The 22,224-nt window shown below is 37.2% G+C and overlaps 3 protein-coding genes across 3 annotated transcripts in view; 2 read left to right on the top strand and 1 right to left on the bottom strand.

The window, feature by feature from the left end:
* The window catches only part of LOC114134442 (uncharacterized), a 36,574-nt gene that overhangs the window by 7,832 nt on the left and 6,518 nt on the right, over positions 1-22,224 (bottom strand). The window lies entirely within an intron of this gene.
* Positions 156-14,380, top strand: LOC114134444 (muscle M-line assembly protein unc-89-like). Its single transcript, XM_028001068.1, is given in 21 exon segments — positions 156-597; positions 2,574-2,771; positions 2,855-2,938; positions 3,022-3,126; positions 3,208-3,363; positions 3,494-3,637; positions 4,281-4,424; positions 4,864-5,007; positions 5,401-5,544; positions 5,636-5,755; positions 5,854-5,973; positions 6,056-6,100; positions 6,275-6,322; positions 6,409-6,435; positions 7,915-8,034; positions 8,112-8,936; positions 9,817-10,319; positions 11,091-12,119; positions 12,877-12,929; positions 13,435-13,655; positions 14,262-14,380. Coding segments are annotated over 21 exon segments (4,359 nt in total). The 5' UTR covers positions 156-587.
* Positions 15,615-20,831, top strand: LOC114134443 (neurofilament heavy polypeptide-like). The gene is made up of 12 exons (XM_028001067.1): positions 15,615-15,894; positions 16,317-16,394; positions 16,915-16,956; positions 17,033-17,104; positions 17,684-17,731; positions 17,839-17,886; positions 18,106-18,150; positions 18,639-18,680; positions 18,816-18,857; positions 18,937-18,978; positions 19,052-19,081; positions 19,187-20,831. Exons 1-12 carry the CDS (start codon positions 15,615-15,617, stop codon positions 19,270-19,272), a joined length of 855 nt encoding a protein of 284 aa, XP_027856868.1. The 3' UTR covers positions 19,273-20,831.

Raw genomic sequence — 22,224 nt, 5'->3', positions numbered from 1 at the left:
CAATCGGGGTTCCCCATCCAGCCAGCTGGTCTGACCTTGCGCCCCCCACAAGTGCCAAAAAAGGGTTTGACGGAGCAGCTGGTGAGCAGAGCTCCAGCTAAGAATAACCTGGACTTTCTGGGATGGAGGGAAAGGGATAAAGTTATCCTGAAGTTATCAGGTCCCTTTGCTGACCAATACCCATGTGAGGCACCAATAGCACTGGGTGGGATCCTCTGCTTGTTCCTCTCCGCCCCATCCAGACCCTTGCTTTGCTTCGCTCCTTCCTCCCTTGCTCTGCTGGTCCCCCAATACCCTTTTAGCTGCCACACAGGCAGCTCCAAATTTCCCTTTAAACTTTCTTTTTTTTCCCTATAAGTGTTTATTTGATTTTATTTACCACTTTCTTCTGTTTTTCCTCGTCACAACGGAAGACTGGAGAATGAAACATCAACACGTGGAAATGGAATAATTTACTATGAGGGACATGGATTTTATTTTTTTTTAAAATTAATAAGTCATCTTGGATTGGATATACTGACGTTATCCCCAGGCGGTTCTAAATGAGGAGGCTTGGTTTATATCTCTGAGATAGTCTCCACGTCACCATGGCTGAAGGTAGGATTGTTTCACCTGCTCTCACCAGCCTTAACGCACAAACAATATTTGCCGTATTAATACATAAATAATGTTTCGATGAGCAACTTGCTCAGTGGAGTAAGTGTTGAAAATGGTTGCTATAAATACTGGATATCATGTTGCAGGAGAATTAGCATTGCTCTCATGTGACAGACATGACTTGTGCTGCTGACTTCAGGTTTTAAAAACTGTGGAGGAAAAAAACTTCACCTGTTCTGATTAAAATTGTTTGGCTTCATCTACAACACATAATAAAACACTTAATATTATAGTTTTTCTGTAGATTCTTAGCTGAATTGACTGAATTCATATATATATATATATATATATATATATATATATATAAATATATATACACACAATATGTGTCACATTACAGCTACAAACTGCAATCTATTGTATTGGGACAAACAGTGCAGTGTTAAGATTTAACAATATAAATTGTTAATAAATGTTTTTTTTATAAGCAAGAATCTGGCAAGTGTGATCTGCACTTGTTTTCAACCCCTTTTAGACTGATACCCCTAAATGTAATCTCCACAAAGCTGGCCTTTATGGAAGAGTGGCAAGCAGAAAGTTCTGTTTGTAGTTTGTCACAATCATATAGGAGACACAGGGACGATGCAAGAGAAGGAGCTCAGGTCATATAAAACATGGCGGTGTTAGCTTTATACTGTGGTGATGCTTTTCTTTAGTGTGGGTGGAGATGTGGTCAAAGTTGCAGGTTGATGGAGCAAATCAGGTTCATTCTGGAAGAAAACCTTTTAGAGGTTTTCAGAAAACTTAAGACTGGTCCTTTCTGCAGCACAACAGTCATAAACATACAACCAGAGCTACAGATTTAGATCTAAGCCTGTGTTGAAATGGACCAAAGTTCAGACACAAATCTAAGTAAGAACTTATGGCAAGCTCAACGACACTTTATGTCCAATCTGGCCATTGTTGGGTTTCCTTACATACATAGAAAAAATTTGTAGAAAAATGTGCAGTTTCAGTTTATAGATGTGCAAAGCTAGCGGAGACACACTTCAAAAAACTTGCAGCTGTAATTACAACAAAAGGTGGCTCCACAAACTATTAACACAGATGGGCTGAATGCAAACACCTGCAACAGCTCTCAAAAGTTTATTTGAGCAAGGTTTTGAAAACTATTTAATTTAATGTTCCAGTAATATGCACATATAGAATTCAAAGAAATAGTTTTGATGGCTGTGATTGTAATGTGACAAAGAGTCAAAAGAAATGAACATTTTAGCAAAGCACTGTCTCAGTATTACACCGACACCGACAACAGCATAGAGCAGCACAACATTGCAGCTCCTACTATGTTTGTGATGCAGAAGGGCTCCATTACCAACAACTGTTATTCATTTCAGTGAACCAGGGCAACTAACTTAGTACCAAAACAGGTAGAACTGGTTAAGTGTATTTTTTATTTAATTGTATTAATTTATTTTTTACTTAATTTGTTTCTGTTGTTTTTGGCACTGTTGCATTTGACATAGAGTTTCAAAAATAGGATTGAGAGTATTAACACTGGTCAAAGTTCAGAAACAGGTGAATAACTTGCATATAAATGTTGAGGGAACCATGGCATCAGTCATTTGTGACCTAATCAAACATCCCAGATTAATCTGTTTTTTCAATTATCTAATATTATTTCAGTGTCGCTTTCTGGTGTCTACTAGGTTTGTTGAGAAATGTGTGTTAAATTTTATCTTAGTCAGATTAGGGGCATGTATTCTAAGACTAAATGATTTTTTAATTATTATTATTTTTATGGTCAGATAAATTGCATCCAGATTTTCCAAAACATCTAGTATTTAAAAACCAGAAGGTTTCAGTGCCCCCTGGTGGAAAAAACTATGTAATTAAACCTCATCGCATTAGAATTTATAAAGCAACCGCTTGCTGCTCAATCATTCAAGCATCACTCTTGTGTATCCCACCCACAGGAGCCAAATCCCCCTCGGCGAGTGCAGCCGGGGGCTCCAGCAGAGCAGCACAGACAAGCTCTCTCAAATCAAAAGCTTTGGAGGTCGTCAGAAAGGTGAAAGTGTCTGTGGAGCTGCTGATCGCCCTGGCTGCTCTCCTGTCCTGGGTGGTAGTAGGTGTGGTGATGTTTGACTTTGTCGAATACAAAGCAGTACCAGGTGAGTCACAAACGCCTTGGAGTGTGTTTGCTTAAATTGTAAAGATTTCGGAATGTTTTTGTTTTCATTTCTATTTTCCCCAGATGTACACCAAATCATTACGGACCCAGTTCAAGCTGTAAACGATGCTGTAGACGAGGTGTCCAGTCTGCTAAATAAGTTCCAAGGTACGCCTTATTGTAAAGTGCAACATGACTGCATGTTAATATGTCAGTCAAGAACTGAAATGGCTTCGCTTTTTTTTCCCCAGAATGTGCTCCTGATTTAAGTAGCCCCTCGTCTGCTGCATCTTACGCTGCTGAAGAGGTTATAGAAGCAAAAGATGCATTTGTTCGATACTTTTCAGATGAAGAAGGTATGCCAATGCACCTGTAGTCAACAAAACAAATTAAATGAAATGTAATTCTAACATAATGTGCCTGTACCTACATCACAGGAACCTTTTATCCAAGCTACATCGATCCCGTGGTCATTGGAAGAAGAGCTTTCCACTCAACCAATGACTTTGTGTATGGAGTGGTTGGCTCCTTCAGGGATTCACTGTGTGCTACTGTGGATACTGTAACGGATGCAGTTTTGAATACAAGAAAAGGTGTGTGTTCTGGTGTCTGATTATATTGTAATTAAATAAAACATAATCAGTCTTTCGAAATTCTTGCAACAACAGCCTGCTTGAACTAATTGTGGAAATGTTTCTCCCAAATCCTTTGTCTTCTCCTCAGGAAAACTTGATCTCAGCTACATTGACCCTGTGATGATTGGCAGAGGGTTCTTCAGTGTTATTAATAACTTTGTTTCCGAAGTGGGGGCCGTCATTCAGAATTTGCTCTGCCTCCTAGTGGACTCCACATTGGATGTAGTGAAAGGTACCATCTGAGAACAGCTGTGGTCATGTTGGAAAAATTAGGGCGCCCTATGACAAACCTGTTACTTATTAATAAAGCATTATTTTAAGAAGTACAGTTTATGGTTAGGAATTCATTATGACACCCCAGGACACGATTAGAAAATTGTTACTCAGCATTTTGAAATATATATATATCTAAACGTTAGATGTTTAATCTCATGTGTCCTCCTGATTGCCAAAAGACAACAGACAAGTTTATCCTGAGAGCAAACTGCAAGATGCTTAAAGAAGCCTATAAAATGCCATCACTTTTCCAACAGCAGGACAAGGAGGAAATACTTTCTCTGTAAGAAACCATGTTTGGACACCAAAACAGACCACATGTTTGACATTAACAAAATGCAGTTCACCATCATAGGATTCTCCCTTAGGCTGTATCTAAACTAAAACTGGAGCAGAACTGAAACCTGCAACATGACAATGATCCATGACATTAAATTAAATACAGGATTAAACATCAAGAAGATCAGACATTTCTTAATAATGAACTGAATATTTTACGCGCTTTCCTGATTCTTCACATGACTGTATCTCACATAGTTTGCATTGCCCACTACACTGTGAAATGGGATTTTCTTTTAATACTACGTTTGTGTTTTCAGGAGCCACTGACATTAGCTTCATCGATCCTGTGGTATTTGGCAGGACATTTTTCAATGTTATAAATGACACTGTTGGTGGAATAACGGGCTACGTCCAGGACATACTGTGTGCCATCTTAGACACCGTATTGGATGGATCTAAAGGTACTACATCTAATTTCCTTTTTGCCTATTGTGCAAGACTCAAATTAGCTCAAACGATGTGAAAAATCTAAATAAAAAAAATGTAAGTTCAATTTATTTCTATAGTGCACATGCACATAAAATGTAATCTCGAGGCTCTTTACCTTATATATTTAAACCAGTTGTACTAAATTCTCTTTTACATGAGTAAATGGAGTACTGATCGCTGACTTTAAAATTAGATGTCTATTTCACTCAACTAAAACGTGATGAGCTGTTCTGCAAAGCATAGTTGTGCATTTTAAGAAGCACAGTAAAAAAAAATGTCCTTTATCCTGGTCTCTTGATTCCCTTCAGTACAACTTTTTCATTTACAAATATACAAATATATGTAAAACTAAAAATCTTTTATGATGTCACTTGACTGAAGTTTGTCTTAACTTTGTCTTGTTCTTCTCAGGAACAATAGACATCAGCTACGCCGACCCGGTGGTCCTGGGCAGGAAATTCTTCAATACCATTAATGATGCTGTGAATGGAATAGTGGGCTGCATTCAGGACATACTTTGTGCTTTATTAGACATCATATTAGACATCTCTAAGGGTGAGGCCTTCCTATTTTCCTGTTTGTTTTGTGCCAATTGTAACTACAAAATAATAATTTATGTTTTATCAAAGTCGTTTTTTCTGTTTCCTTTTCTTTCAAAATGCAAATACATGATTACGTCACGTCTTAATGGTAGGATGTCAGTCTGAAATAAACTTAAACTTAGAAAATGTATTTTATTTCATTTTATTTAACGCTTTTCAAGCAGTTTAATAAAGCCAGTTTTTTCTGTAAATGCTGGTAAAAGCTAAAATACGTTGAATTTGAGATTATGCTTAAGGTATTATTTTTATCAGCTAACCTTGATGGCAGTAGCATTGTTCTAATTATTGCCTCCACAACGACATAAATGCATAATAATAAGTATTATACTTTTATTGCTCTTCACAGGAACCACTGACATCAGCTTTATTGACCCTGTGGTGATCGGCAGAAATATCTTCCATATTCTTGATGAATTTGTGAATAACATCACAGGACACGTCCAGAATGTGCTTTGTGTGATCTTGGATGTGGTACTGGACACAGTGAAAGGTACAATGCCACCTAGATTTATTACCTTATATCTAAATTTCACATTCCATTAAACGCTCTTGTTCCATTTTTATGTATTTATTTTTATCAGACCTCCAGGAGGCTGTGGGATTCAGGCCCTTATCAGCTCTTCAGATAACAGCAGAAATCATTAAAGAACATATCAACATTGTTATGAGCTACCTCTCTACAACACTGATAGGTGAACAAGGTGAGTCACAATTTATATCCCATAACATAATGCGTTCAGAGAGCATTTCTGCACATTTAGTGCATCCTTCACACAAAAACATGCTCTGGTTCTTCCAGCGATCATTCCGGAAGTTTCCGTTGACCCGATGAAAGTTGTTGAGGATGCGGTACTGGAATTTACCGACAAGAAGGATTTGTTCTTGGGCTACATGTCAAGTATGCTTGGTGGTGATCAAGGTGGGGGTATTAGCAATTACAGTGAATCACAAAATATTATGCTACTCTGAAATCTGATCACTATTAATTTATCTGATTTTAGGTGAACCTGTCAGTCCTCCGGCTGTAAATGTTGTCACTGAAAAAGGTTTGGATTTTTGATCTCAAGTTGTCAGAATATAGTTGTTACACATTTTGATATGATACGATACGATACGATGAATTACAATGCAATAAGATACAATCAAAACTTTAGAGCCTATTACAATTATATGTGGTGTGGAAAGCTCAAAACCAAAAATCTCTGCTCCTCTTTGTTTAGATGAAGCTGTTGTTTCTCCATCTGATATCACTCTGGTGAGAAAGAAAGGTGAGCAGCCCAATAATTTCCCTGCATGTTGCTGCAAAAAGACATTAATGCTTGACTCTAAAAACAGCCATATCCTCTTGTTGTAGGGGAGTTTCTACCTCCACCTGAAAAAGGTGAGAAAAAGTCTCCATGCTGCGAACAAATGATTGCATTATTTTTTTTTAATATGAGCAGGTGTGTTGCAAACAAATAAAATGAATAGATTGGTAGAATGGTTTCTCTACAGATTTACTAAAGACCTCTCTTGCATGTTGATATCGATCGTGTTTGTTTATTTTTTACCACAATTAACCGGGTTGATGATGTGGTCTTTGTTATTGACTGAGTTAATGTTTATTCCACATACCAGTCTTAAATCATTGCAAACGGTTTGTTGGTTTACGTCTTGTACCTGTCCTGGCATGACTGAATATGCATCATTATGTTTGTCATAATAAATATGTTAAACAACACTGACTTCGTTTTCTGTTACCACAATTTGTTGTAACCTTTCACAAAACTACATGATTTTTGTTTTGGTTGTTATGACTACGATTATCTTGTGTTGATCCTTAAAGAACATTGTCTTTGTATGAATACGTACGGGAACCTAAAAAAATTGATTAATATTGCATTTTTCTGTGTCCTGCATTTTCTGTGTGACTAAATGTAAACTTTATCTCAGCTATTTATAGGAACATACTTGTACAATAGGAATGGAAATATTTGAAGACATACACAGTTTTCAATGCTCTTTTTCACCTAGTTGAAACAAATTTTACCGTCAAACAGAGTCGCTTGGGTCAACACTAAATGCAGTTTTTTAATGATGAGTTAAGGGACTAAAGCTGCTTAAAGCTATCTGATCAGGTGTGGCAAATAAATCCACATTGAAATGTTATAGCTGGTTGGGCCAACATGGCTTTTATGTTATTGTGCAGAAATTTTGATCCAGTTTTCCAGAAAGTGTTTGTAATTCCCTTGAGCATGAACGGCCTGTTTAAGATTATGCCACAGCATTTCGGTTGCATTTAAGTGCAGACTTGTGCCAGATCACTTTAAAGTCTTCACTTTGTTTTAGTTTCCTAAAAGGCCTTTATGTTCTTTTTGGTCAGCAGTGGTTTTGGCCTTGAAATTTTCCCATAGAGAGGTCAGAGTTCCCCACATGAACTCTGACCTTAACTGAGGCAAGTACGAACAGCGAAAAAATGTAAACAATTTCAGTAGTTTTTTTTAAAGCTGCATTTTGTATTTACCCAGGTTATTTTAGATCACAACAAAATGTTTTTGTAGATTCAAGTTCAGTTGGGAGGTTGTCCATGTACAGAGGTTATAAAGGTTAAATATTTTTTATCTAAAATAAATATTAGCAGTGCCCAAATATTTCCATACTTAACTCTACTGTAAATATTTGAGTTATATTAACTGGATTTTTTGTGGATGAGTGTTTGATTTGACCTGTGCATCTATTAAAAAAAGTCTCTACTATCATCTTGGGTATTTCTGCTATTTCCACACTTTTGATCTGCACCCTAAAAACTATTTTATCTTCATGTAAATTAACAAAGATGTGGACATGGGCTTAATAGTGATTACAAAAGTCCCTGATACAGTTGCAGAGATGATGCGTGCCGCCAAAGATGAAGCTGCCTCTGCTGCAGAGGAGGCTGAGGCTGATGAGGCCGCTGGAGCTGCCGATGAAGCAGGAGTGACCAAAGCAGAGGAAGATGAGGGTATTCAGACGTTTATTCGGTCACTTATTCACCAAACTGAAGAACAATCACTAAATTTGATGCTATCACTCTATTAGTGAAACAAACCGAAGACATCCAACTTGAGACTTCGCTGAAAGAGCAAATAATAGATGTTGGAATTGAGGAGGAAACAACGGTAGAGGAAGAAAAGACGGCGGATGAGGTTAAACCAAAGGAAGATCCAGAACAACTGGCACATGAGGAAAAACCTGAGGTGGAAGACAAGACTTTAAAAACAGGACCAGAACAAGAGGAGGGAGAAGTTAAAATAGAAGACATCTTGCTAGAAGAAGAAGAGGAGACGCCAACAACAGAGGGAGAGTTAGCAGAACAAGAGGAGGAGGAAAAAACAAAAATTGAAGCAACAGTAGAAGATAAAGGCGAGGAAGAAGAGGAGGTACCTGAAACGTTTGAGGTTTTGGTAGAGAGTAAGGAGGAGACTGAGGAGAAGGAAGAATTAAGAGAAATAAAAACTGAAGGCAGGGAACAAGATCAGGAGGAAAAGGAGGACTCCACAGCTGAAGAGAAACTGATTGACAGTGAGGGGGAAGACGACAAGGCACAGTATGAAGCTGGTGATGAAGATTTGGAAAAACAGTCATTAGCTCGACAACCAGAACTTCTGCTTTCCAAAACTCCTGTTAATGACTCTGGTGTATCCGAGTCAGGCGAACAGGAAGAGGAAAAAGTAGGAACATCTCCTGATTACAAAAACGAAGATTATGCAGAACTAAAGCATGACCACGATGAAAATAATAATAACAGCGAGAGCAAAAAGGCAGAACCGGAAGAAAAGAGGAAGACTCATGTTCCCTTTGAGAGGATGAAGAAAGCTGACTACAAAGTATCACCAAAAGAACCCGCTGGCCAATATGAGACAGGTATTATCATCACAAATACTTGGTTTTTCTTTCTACTTATATTATCAAAAATGTTTGACGTGATAAATGTCTGTGGTTTTGTTGATTGTTTCTATTTTGTCGCCATATTTCAATGGTTTATTGATTGTTCTTCAACAATACATCATAATGTGACAAAGGCCCAACAGTGACAAATGAGCCTCATTGCAATTTATGTTTTTGTGTATGTTTTGGCTAAGCAGTATGGATGTGAGGTCTTGTGGCTTGGCTAAAAATCTCAAAACATGTGTTATGATCTGTAAAAACCAAATTTAAAGTTTTGGGCCACAAGTCCAAAAGGTACATGACGTGACACAAAAAATAGAGTGCTACCACGCAGAACACCAGAGAAACTTGGTGGTGGCAGCATTATGATCTTTAATTCATATGGAACTAGGGATGAAAATCTCTAGTTAAATTTGATTTATGCATCCAAAGGTCTGTGCAATTAAGACACAATGTTATCCTGACCCATTTATCTCAGTTTGTCAAAAATAATTGACAAAAAGTCCAGAAAATGATTGAGAGAGGTTTGGGGAAGAATAAAAAAACTTTTGATCCATGTCATGCAAGATCAAAAGCAAAGTGTAAACACAATATATGCAAATTTCTCAATTAGAAGAAAGGAAATGATAACATATACATGAAAAATGAAAAGGTTATAATTTCAAAAAATCTTAACTGACCTAAAGCAGTAAAAGTATAGTTTGATTTAAAGGAAATACCAGAAAATTGGAAAAAGGAAAAAAATAAAGTATCAGTATCAGGCATGCACTGTTTTTTATTTGATATTTAAATTATTTATGTAGAACCTTAAATACTAAAAGCGATAATTAAATAATAAATGATCTGATTATTTTAGAACACAAGGAAAAAGAAAGGGAAACTACTACTACCGCAGAAGACAAGCAAATTCTGAAAGAACAAATACAAGTACAAATATATACAGAAGAAAAGAAATCTCACACAGAAGAAATAAAGGTCAAGACAACGCCAAAAGAAGAAATAAAAGCAGAGAAGCCTCCCAAAGAGAAAATAAAAGTTGAGAAACCTCTGAAAGAGGAAACAAAAGTCGAAAAGCCTCCAAAGGAAAAGGTAAAGACAGAGAAGCCTCCCAAAGAAAAAACAAAAGTCGAGAAACGTCCCACAGAAAAAATTGAAATTGAAAAACCTCCAAAGGAAAAATCAGACGTCGGGAAACCTCAAAAAGAAAAACTAAAAGTCGATAAGCCTCCAAAGGAAAAAGTAAAGGAGGAGAAGCCTCCCAAAGAAAAGATAACAGTAGAGAAGCCACCGAAAGAAGAAACAACAGTCGAGAAACCTGCAAAGGAAAAAGTAAAGGTGGAGAAACCTCCCAAAGAAAAAGTTAAAGTTGATAAACCTCCAAAAGAAAAACTAAAAGTCAAGAAACCTCCAATGGAAAAAGTAAAGGAGGAGAAGCCTACCAAAGAAAAGGTAAAAGTTGAGAAACCTCCTAAAGAAGAAAGAAAAGTCAGGAAACCTCCCAAAGAAAAGGTAAAAGATGAGAAACCTCCTAAAGAAAAAACAAAAGTTGAGAAACCTCCAAAAGAAAAACTAAAAGTGGAAAAGCCTCCAAAAGAAAAGTCAAAAGTCGAGAAACCTCCTAAAGAAGAAACAAAAGCTGAGAAACCTTCGAAAGAAAAAATAAAAGTCGAAAAGCCTCACAAAGAAAAGGCAAAAGTTGAGAAACCTCCAAAAGAGGAAATAAAAGTTGAGAAACTTCCCAAAGACAAAATTGAAGTCGAGAAACCTTCAAAGGAAAAATCAGAAGTCGGGAAACCTCAAAAAGAAAAACTAAAAGTCGATAAGCCTCCAAAGGAAAAAGTAAAGGAGGAGAAGCCTCCCAAAGAGAAGGTAAAAGTCGAGAAACCTCCGAAAGAAGAAATAAAGGTTGAGAAACCTCCAGAGGAAAAAGTAAAAGTCGAGAAACCTCCCAAAGAAGAAACAAAAATCGAGAAACTTCCGAAAGAGGAAACAAAAGTCGAGAAACCAACAAAAGAAAAACTAAAAGTCGAGAAACCTCCGAAAGAAGAAACAAAGGTTGAGAAACCTCCAGAGGAAAAAGTAAAAGTTGAGAAACCTCTCAAAGAAGAAACAAAAGTTGAGAAACTTCAGAAAGAGGGAATACAAGTCGAGAAGCCTCCAAAAGAAAAGCTAAAAGTTGAGAAGCCTCCCAAAGAAAAAGTTAAAGTGGAGGAGCCTCCCAAAAAAGAAACAAAAGTCGAGAAACCTTCAGAGGAAAAAGTAAAAGTCGAGAAACCTCCCAAAGAAAAGGAAAAAGTCGAGAAACCTCCTAAAGAAAAGGAAAAAGTCGAGAAACCTCCTAAAGAAAAACTAAAAGTCGAGAAACCTCCTAAAAAAGAAACAAAAGTCGAGAAAGCTCCCAAAGAAGGAACAAAAGTCGAGAAAACTCCAAAAGAAAAGGAAAAAGTCGAGAAACCTCCTAAAGAAGAAACAAAAGTCGAGAAACCTCCAGAGGAAAAAGTAAAAGTTGAGAAACCTCCAAAGGAAAAACAAAAGCTCGAGAAACCTCCTAAAGAAAGACTAAAACTCAAGAAACCTCCTAAAGAAAAACTAAAAGTCAAGAAACCTCCAGAGGAAAAAGTAAAAGTCGAGAAACCTCCAAAAGAAAAAGTAAAAGTCGAGAAACCTCCTAAAGAAGAAACAAAAGTCGAGAAACCTCCAGAGGAAAAAGTAAAAGTCGAGAAACCTCCTAAAGAAGAAACAAAAGTCGAGAAACCTCCAGAGGAAAAAGGAAAAGTCGAGAAACCTCGAAAAGAAAAAGGAAAAGTCGAGAAACCTCCTAAAGAAGAAACAAAAGTCGGGAAACCTCACAAAGAAGAAACAAAAGTCGAGAAACCTCCAGAGGAAAAGGTAAAACTCAAGAAACCTCCAAAAGAAAAACTAAAAGTCGAGAAAGCTCCCAAAGTAGAAACAAAAGTCGAGAAACCTCCTAAAGAAAAACTAAAAGTCAAGAAACCTCCAGAGGAAAAAGTAAAAGTTGAGAGAACTCCAAAGGAAAAACTAAAAGTCGAGAAACCTCCTAAAGAAGAAACAAAAGTCGAGAAAATTCCAGAGGAAAAAGTAAAAGTCGAGAAACCTCCCAAAAAAGAAACAAAAGTCGAGAAACCTCCAGAGGAAAAAGTAAAAGTTGAGAAACCTCCAAAGGAAAAACAAAAGGTCGAGAAACCTCCTAAAGAAGAAACAAAAATCGAGAAACCTCCCAAAGAAGAAACAAAAGTCGAGAAACCTCCAGAGAAAAAAGTAAAAGTTGAGAAACCTCCAAAGGAAAAACAAAAGGTCGAGAAACCTCCAAAAGAAAAAGGAAAAGTCGAGAAACCTCCAAGAGAAATAGTAAAGGCGGAGAAGCCTCCCAAAGAAAAGGTAAAAGTCGAGAAACCTATAAAGGAAAAAGTAAAGGCAGAGAAGCCTACCAAAGAAGAAGCAAAAGTCAAGAAACCTCTGAAAGAAAAAATAAAATTTGAGAAACCTCCAAAAGAAAAACTAATAGTCGAGAAACTTCCGAAAGAGGAAACAAAAGTTGAGAAACCTCCAAAGGAAAAACAAAAGGTCGAGAAACCTCCTAAAGAAGAAACAAAAGTCGAGAAACCTCCAGAGGAAAAAGTAAAAGTCGAGAAACCTCCTAAAGAAAAACTAAAAGTCAAGAAACCTCCAAAAGAAAAACTAAAAGTCAAGAAACCTCCAGAGGAAAAAGGAAAAGTCGAGAGACCTCCAAGAGAAATAGTAAAGGCGGAGAAGCCTCCCAAAGAAAAGGTAAAAGTTGAGAAACCTATAAAGGAAAAAGTAAAGGCAGAGAAGCCTACCAAAGAAGAAGCAAAAGTCAAGAAACCTCTGAAAGAAAAAATAAAATTTGAGAAACCTCCAAAAGAAAAACTAATAGTCGAGAAACTTCCGAAAGAGGAAACAAAAGTTGAGAAACCTCCAGAGGAAAAGGTAAAAGTTGAGGAACCTCCAGAGGAAAAAGTAAAAGTTGAGGAACCTCCAGAGGAAAAAGTAAAAGTTGAGGAACCTCCAGAGGAAAAAGTAAAAGTTGAGGAACCTCCAGAGGAAAAGGTAAAAGTTGAGGAACCTCCAGAGGAAAAAGTAAAAGTTGAGAGACCTCCCAAAGAAACAGTAAAAGTCGAGAAAACTCCGAAAGAGGAAACAAAACTCGAGAAACATCCCAAAGAAAAGGCAAAAGTTGAGAAACTACCAAAAGATGAAACAAAAGTCGAGAAACCTCCCTCAGAAAAAATAGAAGTCGAGAAAACTCCAAAGGAAAAAGTAAAGGCAGAAAAGCCTCGCAAAGAAAAAACAGAAGTCAAGGAAGCTGCGAAAGAAAAACTAAAACTCGAGAAACCTCCGAAAGAGGAAACAAAAGTTGAGAAACCTCCAGAGGAAAAAGTCAAAGTTGAGGAACCTCCCAAAGAAGAAACAAAAGTTGAGAAACTTCCGAAAGAGGAAATAAAAGTCGAGAAACCTCCAAAGGAAAAAGTAAAAGTCGAGAAACCTCCAAAAGAAAAACTAAAAGTCGAGAAAACTCCCAAAGAAGAAACAAAGGTTGAGAAACCTCCAAAAGAAAAAGTAAAAGTCGAGAAACCTCCAAAAGAAAAACTAAAAGTCGAGAAAACTCCCAAAGAAGAAACAAAAGTGGAAAAACCTCCAAAAGAAAAACTAAAAGTCGAGAAGCCTCCAAAAGAAAAACTAAAAGTCGAGAAACCTCCCAAAGAAGAAACAAAGGTTGAGAAACTTCAGAAAGAGGGAATAAAAGCCGAGAAGCCTCCAAAAGAAAAACTAAAAGTCGAGAAGCCTCCAAAAGAAAAACTAAAAGTCGAGAAACCTCCCAAAGAAGAAACAAAAGTCGAGAAAATTCCAGAGGAAAAGCTAAAAGTCGAGAAAACTCCCAAAGTAGAAACAAAGGTTGAGAAACCTCCAAAAGAAAAACTAAAAGTCGAGGAAACTCCCAAAGAAGAAACAAAAGTCGAGAAAATTCCAGAGGAAAAGCTAAAAGTCGAGAAACCTCCCAAAGGAGAAACAAAAGTCGAGAAACCTCCAAGAAAAATAGTAAAGGCGGAGAAGCCTCCCATAGAAAAGGTAAAAGTCGAGAAACCTATAAAGGAAAAAGTAAAGGGGGAGAAACCTCCCAAAGAAAAAGTAAAAGTTGAGAAACCTCCAAAAGAAAAACTAATAGTCGAGAAACTTCAGAAACTGGAAACTAAACTCGAGAAACATCCCAAAGAAGAGGCAAAAGTTGAGAAACTACCAAAAGATGAAACAAAAGTCGAGAAACCTCCCTCAGAAAAAATAGAAGTCGAGAAAACTCCAAAGGAAAAAGTAAAGGCAGAAAAGCCTCGCAAAGAAAAAACAGAAGTCAAGGAAGCTCCAAAAGAAAAACTAAAACTTGAGAAACCTCCGAAAGAGGAAACAAAAGTTGAGAAACCTCCAGAGGAAAAAGTAAAAGTCGAGAAACTTCCGAAAGAGGGAATAAAAGTCAAGAAACCTAGAAAGGAAAAAGTAAAGGCAGAGAAACCTCCCAAAGAAAAGGCAAAAGTCGAGAAACTTCCAAAAGAAGAAACAAAAGTCGAGAAATTTCCAAAAGAAAAAGTAAAGGTGGAGAAGCCTCCCAAAGAAAAAACAGAAGTCAAGAAACCTCCAAAAGAAGAAACAAAAGTTGAAAAACTTCCAAAAGAGGAAACAAAAGTTGAAAAACTTCCGAAAGAAGAAACAAAAGTCGATAAACCTCCCAAAGAAAAAATTGAAGTCAAGAAACCTCCCAAAGAAAAAGTAAAGGCGGCAAAACCTCCCAAAGAAAAGGTAAAAGTCGGGAAACCTCCCAAAGAAGAAACAAAAGTTGAGAAACCTCCCAAACAAAAAGTAAAAGTTGAGAAACCTCCAAAAGAAAACCTAAAAGTCGATAAACCTCCAAAGGAAAAAGTAAAGATGGAGAAACTTCCCAAAGCAAAACTAAAGGTCGAGAAACCTCTAAAGGAGGAAACAAAAGTCAAGAAACTTCCGAAAGAGGAAACAAAAGTCGAAAAGCCTCCCAAAGAAACAGTAAAAGTTGAGACGCTCCCAAAAGAAGAAACAAAAGTCGAGAAGCCTCCAAAGGAAAAAGTAAAGGCGGAGAAGCCTCCCAAAGAAAAAACAGGAGTGAAGAAACCTCCGAAAGAGGAATCAAAAGTCGAGAAACCTCCCAAAGAAAAGGTAAAAGTCGAGAGACCTCCCAAAGAAAAGGTAAAAGTCGAGAAACCTCCCAAAGAAAAAATAGAAGTCGAGAAACCTTTGAATGAAGAACAAGAAAAGCAACTTGTCATAGAAGAAATAAAACATGAGAAACCATCCACAGAAAGAAAAGATGTTAAATCTGTCAAAGAAGAAATAAAGGCAGAGAAACCTCCAAAAGAAGAAATAAGGTTTGAGAAACCTCCAAAAGAAAAGAAACCTGTCAAAGTAAAGGTTGAAAAACCAGCAAAGGAAAAAATAAAGGTAGAGAAACCTCCAATCGAAAAGAAAGAAAAGACACCTGTCAAAGAAGAAATAAAGGTTGAGAAACTACCTAAAGAAAAGAAAGAAGAGAAACCACGCAAAAAAGACATAAAAGTGGAGAAACCACCTAAAGAAAAGAAACCTGTCAAAGAAATGAAGGTTGAAAAAGCACCAAAAGAAGAAATAAAGGCAGAGAAACCTCCAAAAGAAAAGGAAGAAAAGAAACCTGCCAAAGAAGAAATAAAAGTGGAGAAACTGCCCAAAGAAAAGAAACATGTCAAAGAAGAAACAAAGGTCAAGAAACCTCCCAAAGAAAAACTAGGTGTTGAGAAACCTATCAAGGATAAGATAGAAGAAAAGAAACTTTCAGCAGAAGGAAAATCTGAACAGAAACGCCAAACAGCAAAAATAGGAGTAAAGAAACCTAAAGAAGGTAAGAACAAAAGGACATTTCTAATAAACTAACCCTAACTAAGTTAGCTTTCAAGTGTTTCAGGAACCCAGATTCATGGATTCCATCAAACCCTCTTCATAGTCATATGCACTCTGCTTGGATATGGTTTAGCATTTCAGTGATCATCATCAATGGTGTCAGTGTGATATATATGCACAAGATCAGATTTCTGAATGTCTCTATGGTCTACACAAACTTCATAAGTTGGTGAGAAGGAAATTCTCATATATTAAAGAAGTACAACAGGATTGAAAATTTCAGAAAGATGAAGAACTGAACTAAGAGACAAGAAGCCAAGAAACATAGGAAATAAGAAATATGAAAGTGAGGAAATAAGGCGAGGGCTGCATTTTTTTCCTTCCAAGCGATGATATGACTGGTCATTTACCTCTTTGTTCTAGATATTAAGCCCAAAAGAACAATCAAGCGGGAGTTTCCAACTGTCCTCAGGAAGCAACATCTTAATGTGACAAAACCTGGTGAGGCAATGTTCAACATTTCTGTATACATATTTAATGTGTGTTTTATAAAAGATACAATTCACAAAAAGCTCTTAATATAAAAATGCAAGTAAAATACAGAGGTGCTGAAAATGCTCAATTTTAAGTAAGTCTTTTTTTTTTTTTTTATTCCAAAACACTGTTTTATGTAATCCATGTATAGATTTTTAAGAAACTTGCGAAATAAATTTGAGTCCATTTTAATTTTCTCTTTACCTTTTCACCTGAGAAACTAAAGCAACCTTTGTGAAGGAAGGGAAAAATCACTGCATATATACAGAGGCCAATTTTACAACTCAGCTGAGTTTATTTTTTAGAATTTTAATGTTACAATTTGTTTTGTTGAGTACAATAAAAATGTGTTTGTGGGGAATGGTGTTAATTCCTCTAGTTGATATGCAACTAGAGGGATATCAAGTATTAATTTCAGTACCTGAAACTTGTACGTAGATTTGTATATGTTTGTTTGGGTTGCTGAAATCACAATGTTTTTACACAGAAACCACTCCAATCAAGACCAAAAAGGTGGCAGTTGTGAAAAGTAAGAGTCACATTCACATTTAGATGAGCTGATAAAGTAGTTTTCAGTTTTAATAACCTTTTGTTGTCTCTCAAAGAGCTCGAAATCCCAGACAAAAACGTCTCCTTAACAAAGACGAAAGTAGTAAAGGCAGCGCCGCTACGAAAAGGTACGTGTTTACAGTTATTCTTGTCATGTGGTAGCTTGTGTTGATGGGCCCAAATGCGGGTAGATTTTGGTGATATAATGAAAGAAAATGAAGAACAAAAAACTTACAGCTATCACAGGAAACCAAGGGAGCCAAAGAAGAACAAAAAACATACATGCTAAAAGGATGGCAGGGAATTAACAGAAAAACAATGGCATGAAACAGGAGGAACCAGCAAGAAGTGAGAGGAGAAAGGGTTATAGGAACTGGGAGAGTGAATGCTGGAACGATGGACCTGGGCTGACTAGCTTACCGACTGCAGGTATGAGGGGAGAGACAGAAAGTGGCACATGGGGCGAGGGAGCATACACAGGACTAGGAAGTGAATCCGACAGTAAACCAAAACTAAACACAGGGAACATTATTAAACTATAGTAACTAAGAATAATTCGACACAAAAAGTAAACACAATAAAGTAAAATCATTAAAGAAGGACTGAACTAAAGAAAATCAAAAATTGAGAAGCCTGTCAGGAGAGAACAGTTGCTGAAAGTTTCAATAAATCCAAACCAGGAAGTAAAATCCTTGTTTTTGTTGCAGTTCCTGAGGCTCCAAAAGAAACAGCCAAGCCTTCAAAAGTCAAAAAAGGTAATGTAGTGGCTGAAGCTGTAGTTAGTTGGGTTTTTTTTTCATCCCAATGGGGGTTTTTTTCTTGCGTCAGAAACCTGGTCTGAAATATGTTTTAGTTGCTTCAGTTGTTGAGGTTCTTAAGGAGAAGATTGAACCTATCACTCAGAAAAAAGGTTTGAGTTTTTCAAGTTATCCACAGTTTTCTCTTTTTGATTCATCTCGAGATATGTTTGTGTTTGTGTTATACTAATATCTCGTTCATTTCAAGAAATATTTATTACATCAACATGAATGTTCTTTCCATTTTTAGATTTTTACAGTTTTGTATGTAATTGAGTTCTACATCTGACTTGTGATTTTTATTCCTGTGTATTAATTTATTCATGTTTCAGCAGCTGTTATTAAGGCAAAACCAGCACCTGCTGAAAAGAAGAAAGGTAGGGAGATGCAGTGGTTTGTTTGTTGCATCATTATTATTTTATTTAGTAAAATTGTAGTGAAAGTAGTTGATTGATGACAGTATCATTTATTGCCACACATTACAATAGTGACTTTGCTACCTAGATTTTAGTCAGGAAATAATTGATGCTGAAATAATAAACATTTTTAATGTGAAGGAAGGCAAATTAAAAAATGACAAATTAAATTAAATTGATTCCTCAGAATGAGATTTGAAGCTGTTGGCTACAGAGGTAAATATTGTTTACAATGCTTTTGGCCTGCCACTTTTATTTACTTGTTGTCATAAATCTGTCTAAATACCTATTTGGGAGGATTTGTGTTAACAGCAAGAAGCTACAATTCAAAGAAGAGCTTTTGGAGAAAGCTAGAAAAACGAGTTATGGTTTATAATTTCGAGAATTTTGAGCTTTTATTATATAAAAAGCCTTCGATCTAACATATTGATGCAAACACTGTTTTTCAGAGAAAACTGTCCCGAAGCAGACGGTAAAGGATAAAGCTAAAGGTAAAGATTGAAAACATTTTTGTTGCCAATATGCAAGATTCTTATTCAAAGAAAAAAAAATACCGAAATACTTTACATTAAATAATTATGCAATACTTGTAAACAATTATGAGTTGAATATGTTTTAATTTGCAGAAGACAGAGTTCTTAAAGAGAGACAGGAGCCGGCAAAGAAAGGTACAGATTTAAACCAATATTCTTCTGGAGTTCATATCAGTGTGGCTTCATTTATTTATGTAGAAAACTGTTGTTCTAGAAAAACCTGCTGAGAAGGCTGCCAGAGACGAGAAAGTTGAAGGTACTGAATAGTTTCTGTAACTTTTGGTATTGTGATTTGAGTTTGAGTTAACAATATGCCGTCTTGTTAACAGAACAACTTTTGGACAGCTTTCCCATGGATGGTAAGCACAAATTCCCTCTTAATGAATAAAATATACACAACGGCTTAAACTGAAAAATAATTTTAAAAGAAAATAAAGAAAACTGGCTGGTATGTTTCTCTCCAGATGACCTGCCGTACTTCCAGTGTTTCTTCCTGGACGAGGACGAGGCTCAGTTTCCATTTTATGCCTTCTCACCTCTACACATTTAACTCCTAGTGTGCATCTAATCTGAGGTGGCCTTACTCATAATGACAAAGTCCTGTCACACTCCGGGCTGCAGAAACATGGCAGCACCCGTTCACTGTGTCCAACAAGCGACCAGAGCGGCTGAAATGTGAAGGACTGTTTTTATCGTTTTGTTCGCGGGTCTGGTTGAGCTCTAATTTTGAATACACAAAGACAGCGTCATTCCTTTTGATTCATTTCCAATTTCTGCACTCCAGTTATATTTTAACTTGAACAACCAAGACTTTTGCAAATAGTCGGTGCATATATTTAGCTTGCTTTTCAAATATAACACATTTCTTATAATCTCACTGATTTAAAGAATTTTGTTCTTAAAGGAAAAAAAAAATCTGAAACATAGCAGAATTTTTCTTGTCATTTTTGCATGTAAACTATGGGATGGAATGACCCTGCTCTGTATCCGAAAGCTCCCAGACTCACTGGCAGGATGATACCTGCGATTAAGTCTTATTTAATGGAACCATCTGCACCAAGTGCTTGTTTAAAAGTTGGTGCTACTTTTCTTGAACTCTGGTTTGAGTCCAAGTTTATTTTGAGATGGTTTTCACCATCTGGTCTCTGTAATTCCTTGACTGACCAAACACATGACGTCGTTACCAGCTGTACCTGGTATATTTGGGGTAAGTAGGTTCTTCTGCCCAGGTAACATCTAAACACCCTGGTGCTGAGATGTTCACCGAGGGCAAAACCCGACATCGATCATGCAACAGCAACTGATTTTCTTATTTGTTGCTCCCGACTAGCAATGTTACTGACTGTATGGTGGATTCCACGCAGCAACTTTTAAGCGTTTTCTGAGCCGTGGTCCAACTTAGTCCTGGCAACACAGAAATCCTGAGATGCTCGCGGATTGAGCTTCGTCAGCTGCATATGGTACATTGGCTTTTTTTGCACCATTTGCTGCACAGAAGACATGAGGCGTGCTCTGATTTAAGGCACCAGTCCTGAGTCGAATGTAAAACTCCTTACAGATTCAGAGGAAATTCTAGGAACAAGCTCTACGACGGGGCACACGTTGCAGCTCTCCAGTGACTTAAACTGTAAAGGCTGCATATTACAGTGATGTTTATAAATACCCACCAGAAATGTGGTTGGTGTGTTCCTATGTAAGGGTGAGCTGTCCTGTCGTTGCATATTTGCAGGAGGAATGTGCAATACTTAGTTAGTGTAATGATCCCATTGATTTGATGGTATCTTTGGCTGTCTTTTAATAACCTGTGCATGTTGCGTGTGTGTTTTATGCTCCCATATGTTGAGCCTACATGACGACTTCCTTTGAATCACAACCTAAGTAGTAGCAGAAACACGTGAAATACTGATGTAATTTTAAAACAGAAACTCGTGTTGCTCAGAGACAACAAGAATCTTGATGTAAATAGTTTAATACATGAAACAGGACTGTTTATTTTAACTGGAACTATTACCACCTAAACTGCATTTTCCCTGCTGTAAACTTATATTATGTATAAATTTGTCAGGCCCTCGGTATTTTTGTCAATAAAAGCAATTTGTCAGCAAAACATTGCTATGTATATGATTTTTTTTCTCTCTCTTAAAGCTACAATAATATGGCTTAGATCAAATGCAAGTCTCCAATTGGAGGCACTTCAATAGTGTCAGCATGTCAGAACCAGACCTCTTTAACAATTACCATCTCAATATCAACATTCAGGTAATAACTGGCTACTGCTTTTATCTTATCACTCTTACTGTTACTGCAAACTTTTAAAGATTGAGAGTTGAGATCCAACTATACAACTAACAAATGTTAGGGTTAAAGCAGGTCAGTTTACACCAGTGAGACAGATTCCTCACAAAGAGGAAACGTTTGTCATTCTCCTGTAACGAGTACTCTACGTACATCCAAATATTATCTCTGCTACAAAGAAGAAAATAAGTCCCCTTTTTTGCACTTTAATTAAAGACTGTAAACCTTGGGCTGCAAGGTTTCTTTTAACCATTAAGGAGCCGAAATATTTGTGCAAAAGCTTTTTTTTAGTTATCAAATTATACATTAATTACTGTAATGTCAAATCCCTTCGCCTGGGTTTACCTGAATCATTTTTGTGCGACTGATTAACTGAGAAGTGGCCGGGAGTTCAGACGTGAAGAATGGCGCACTGATAAGAGGAGCGGAGACTGCGGCTTAGCTTCAGAAATTCATCCGTCTTTATACTGAAAAGCTTTCCAGTATAAATCACTATAGCACTGAATCCCTTCACTGTTTGCATGAATCACTTTGTGCGACCAATTAATTGAGAAGTGGCCAGGAGTTTCGATGTGAAGAGTGGCACGCTGATAACAGGAGTGGAAGCTGCAGCTTAGCTTCATTCAAATGCAAAATAAACTTAAGGAGTGTGAAACGTTCTAGTATCTGCAGCTGGAAAAAAAAGTTTCCTGCTGGGCTCTAGATGTGGATTTAAGCGACTAAACACTAAAAATTGGAATGCTTTGAACTGTCCACGTCCCTCAGCGCGTCCCGTCTCATAGGGGTTGGTCCACGCAACATCGAACGGTGCCTCTACGGTAATGACACCACAAATTGAACTGGATCCTCCCGAGGCGGATGACAACAGCAAACATATCATAACGGCTGCATGCAGAGTTGCAAAAAAAGGCCAACCCAGTGATGGAGATAAAAGGGAACAATGTTGCACTGAGAAGTTTTACGGAGCACATAGAGGGTCTGAAAGATTAGGAAAGTTTAATTTAGCTATGTATTTCACATTTTCACTTTTCATCAGTGACCCCTCACATCCCCACCATGGACTGTTCTCCCTGCTGCCCTCTGGAAAGAGGTTCCGCAGCATCCGGTGCAGGTCCACCAGGTTCCGAAACAGCTTTTTCCCACTTGCCATCAGACTGCTGAACTCTTAACTGGACTGCACTCAAAAACTGGTCTCCACTTTATACCT

Source organism: Xiphophorus couchianus, chromosome 19 (assembly GCF_001444195.1).
Source record: "Xiphophorus couchianus chromosome 19, X_couchianus-1.0, whole genome shotgun sequence".
NCBI lineage: Eukaryota > Metazoa > Chordata > Actinopteri > Cyprinodontiformes > Poeciliidae > Xiphophorus > Xiphophorus couchianus.
This window is presented reverse-complemented; position numbering and strand designations above follow the sequence as displayed.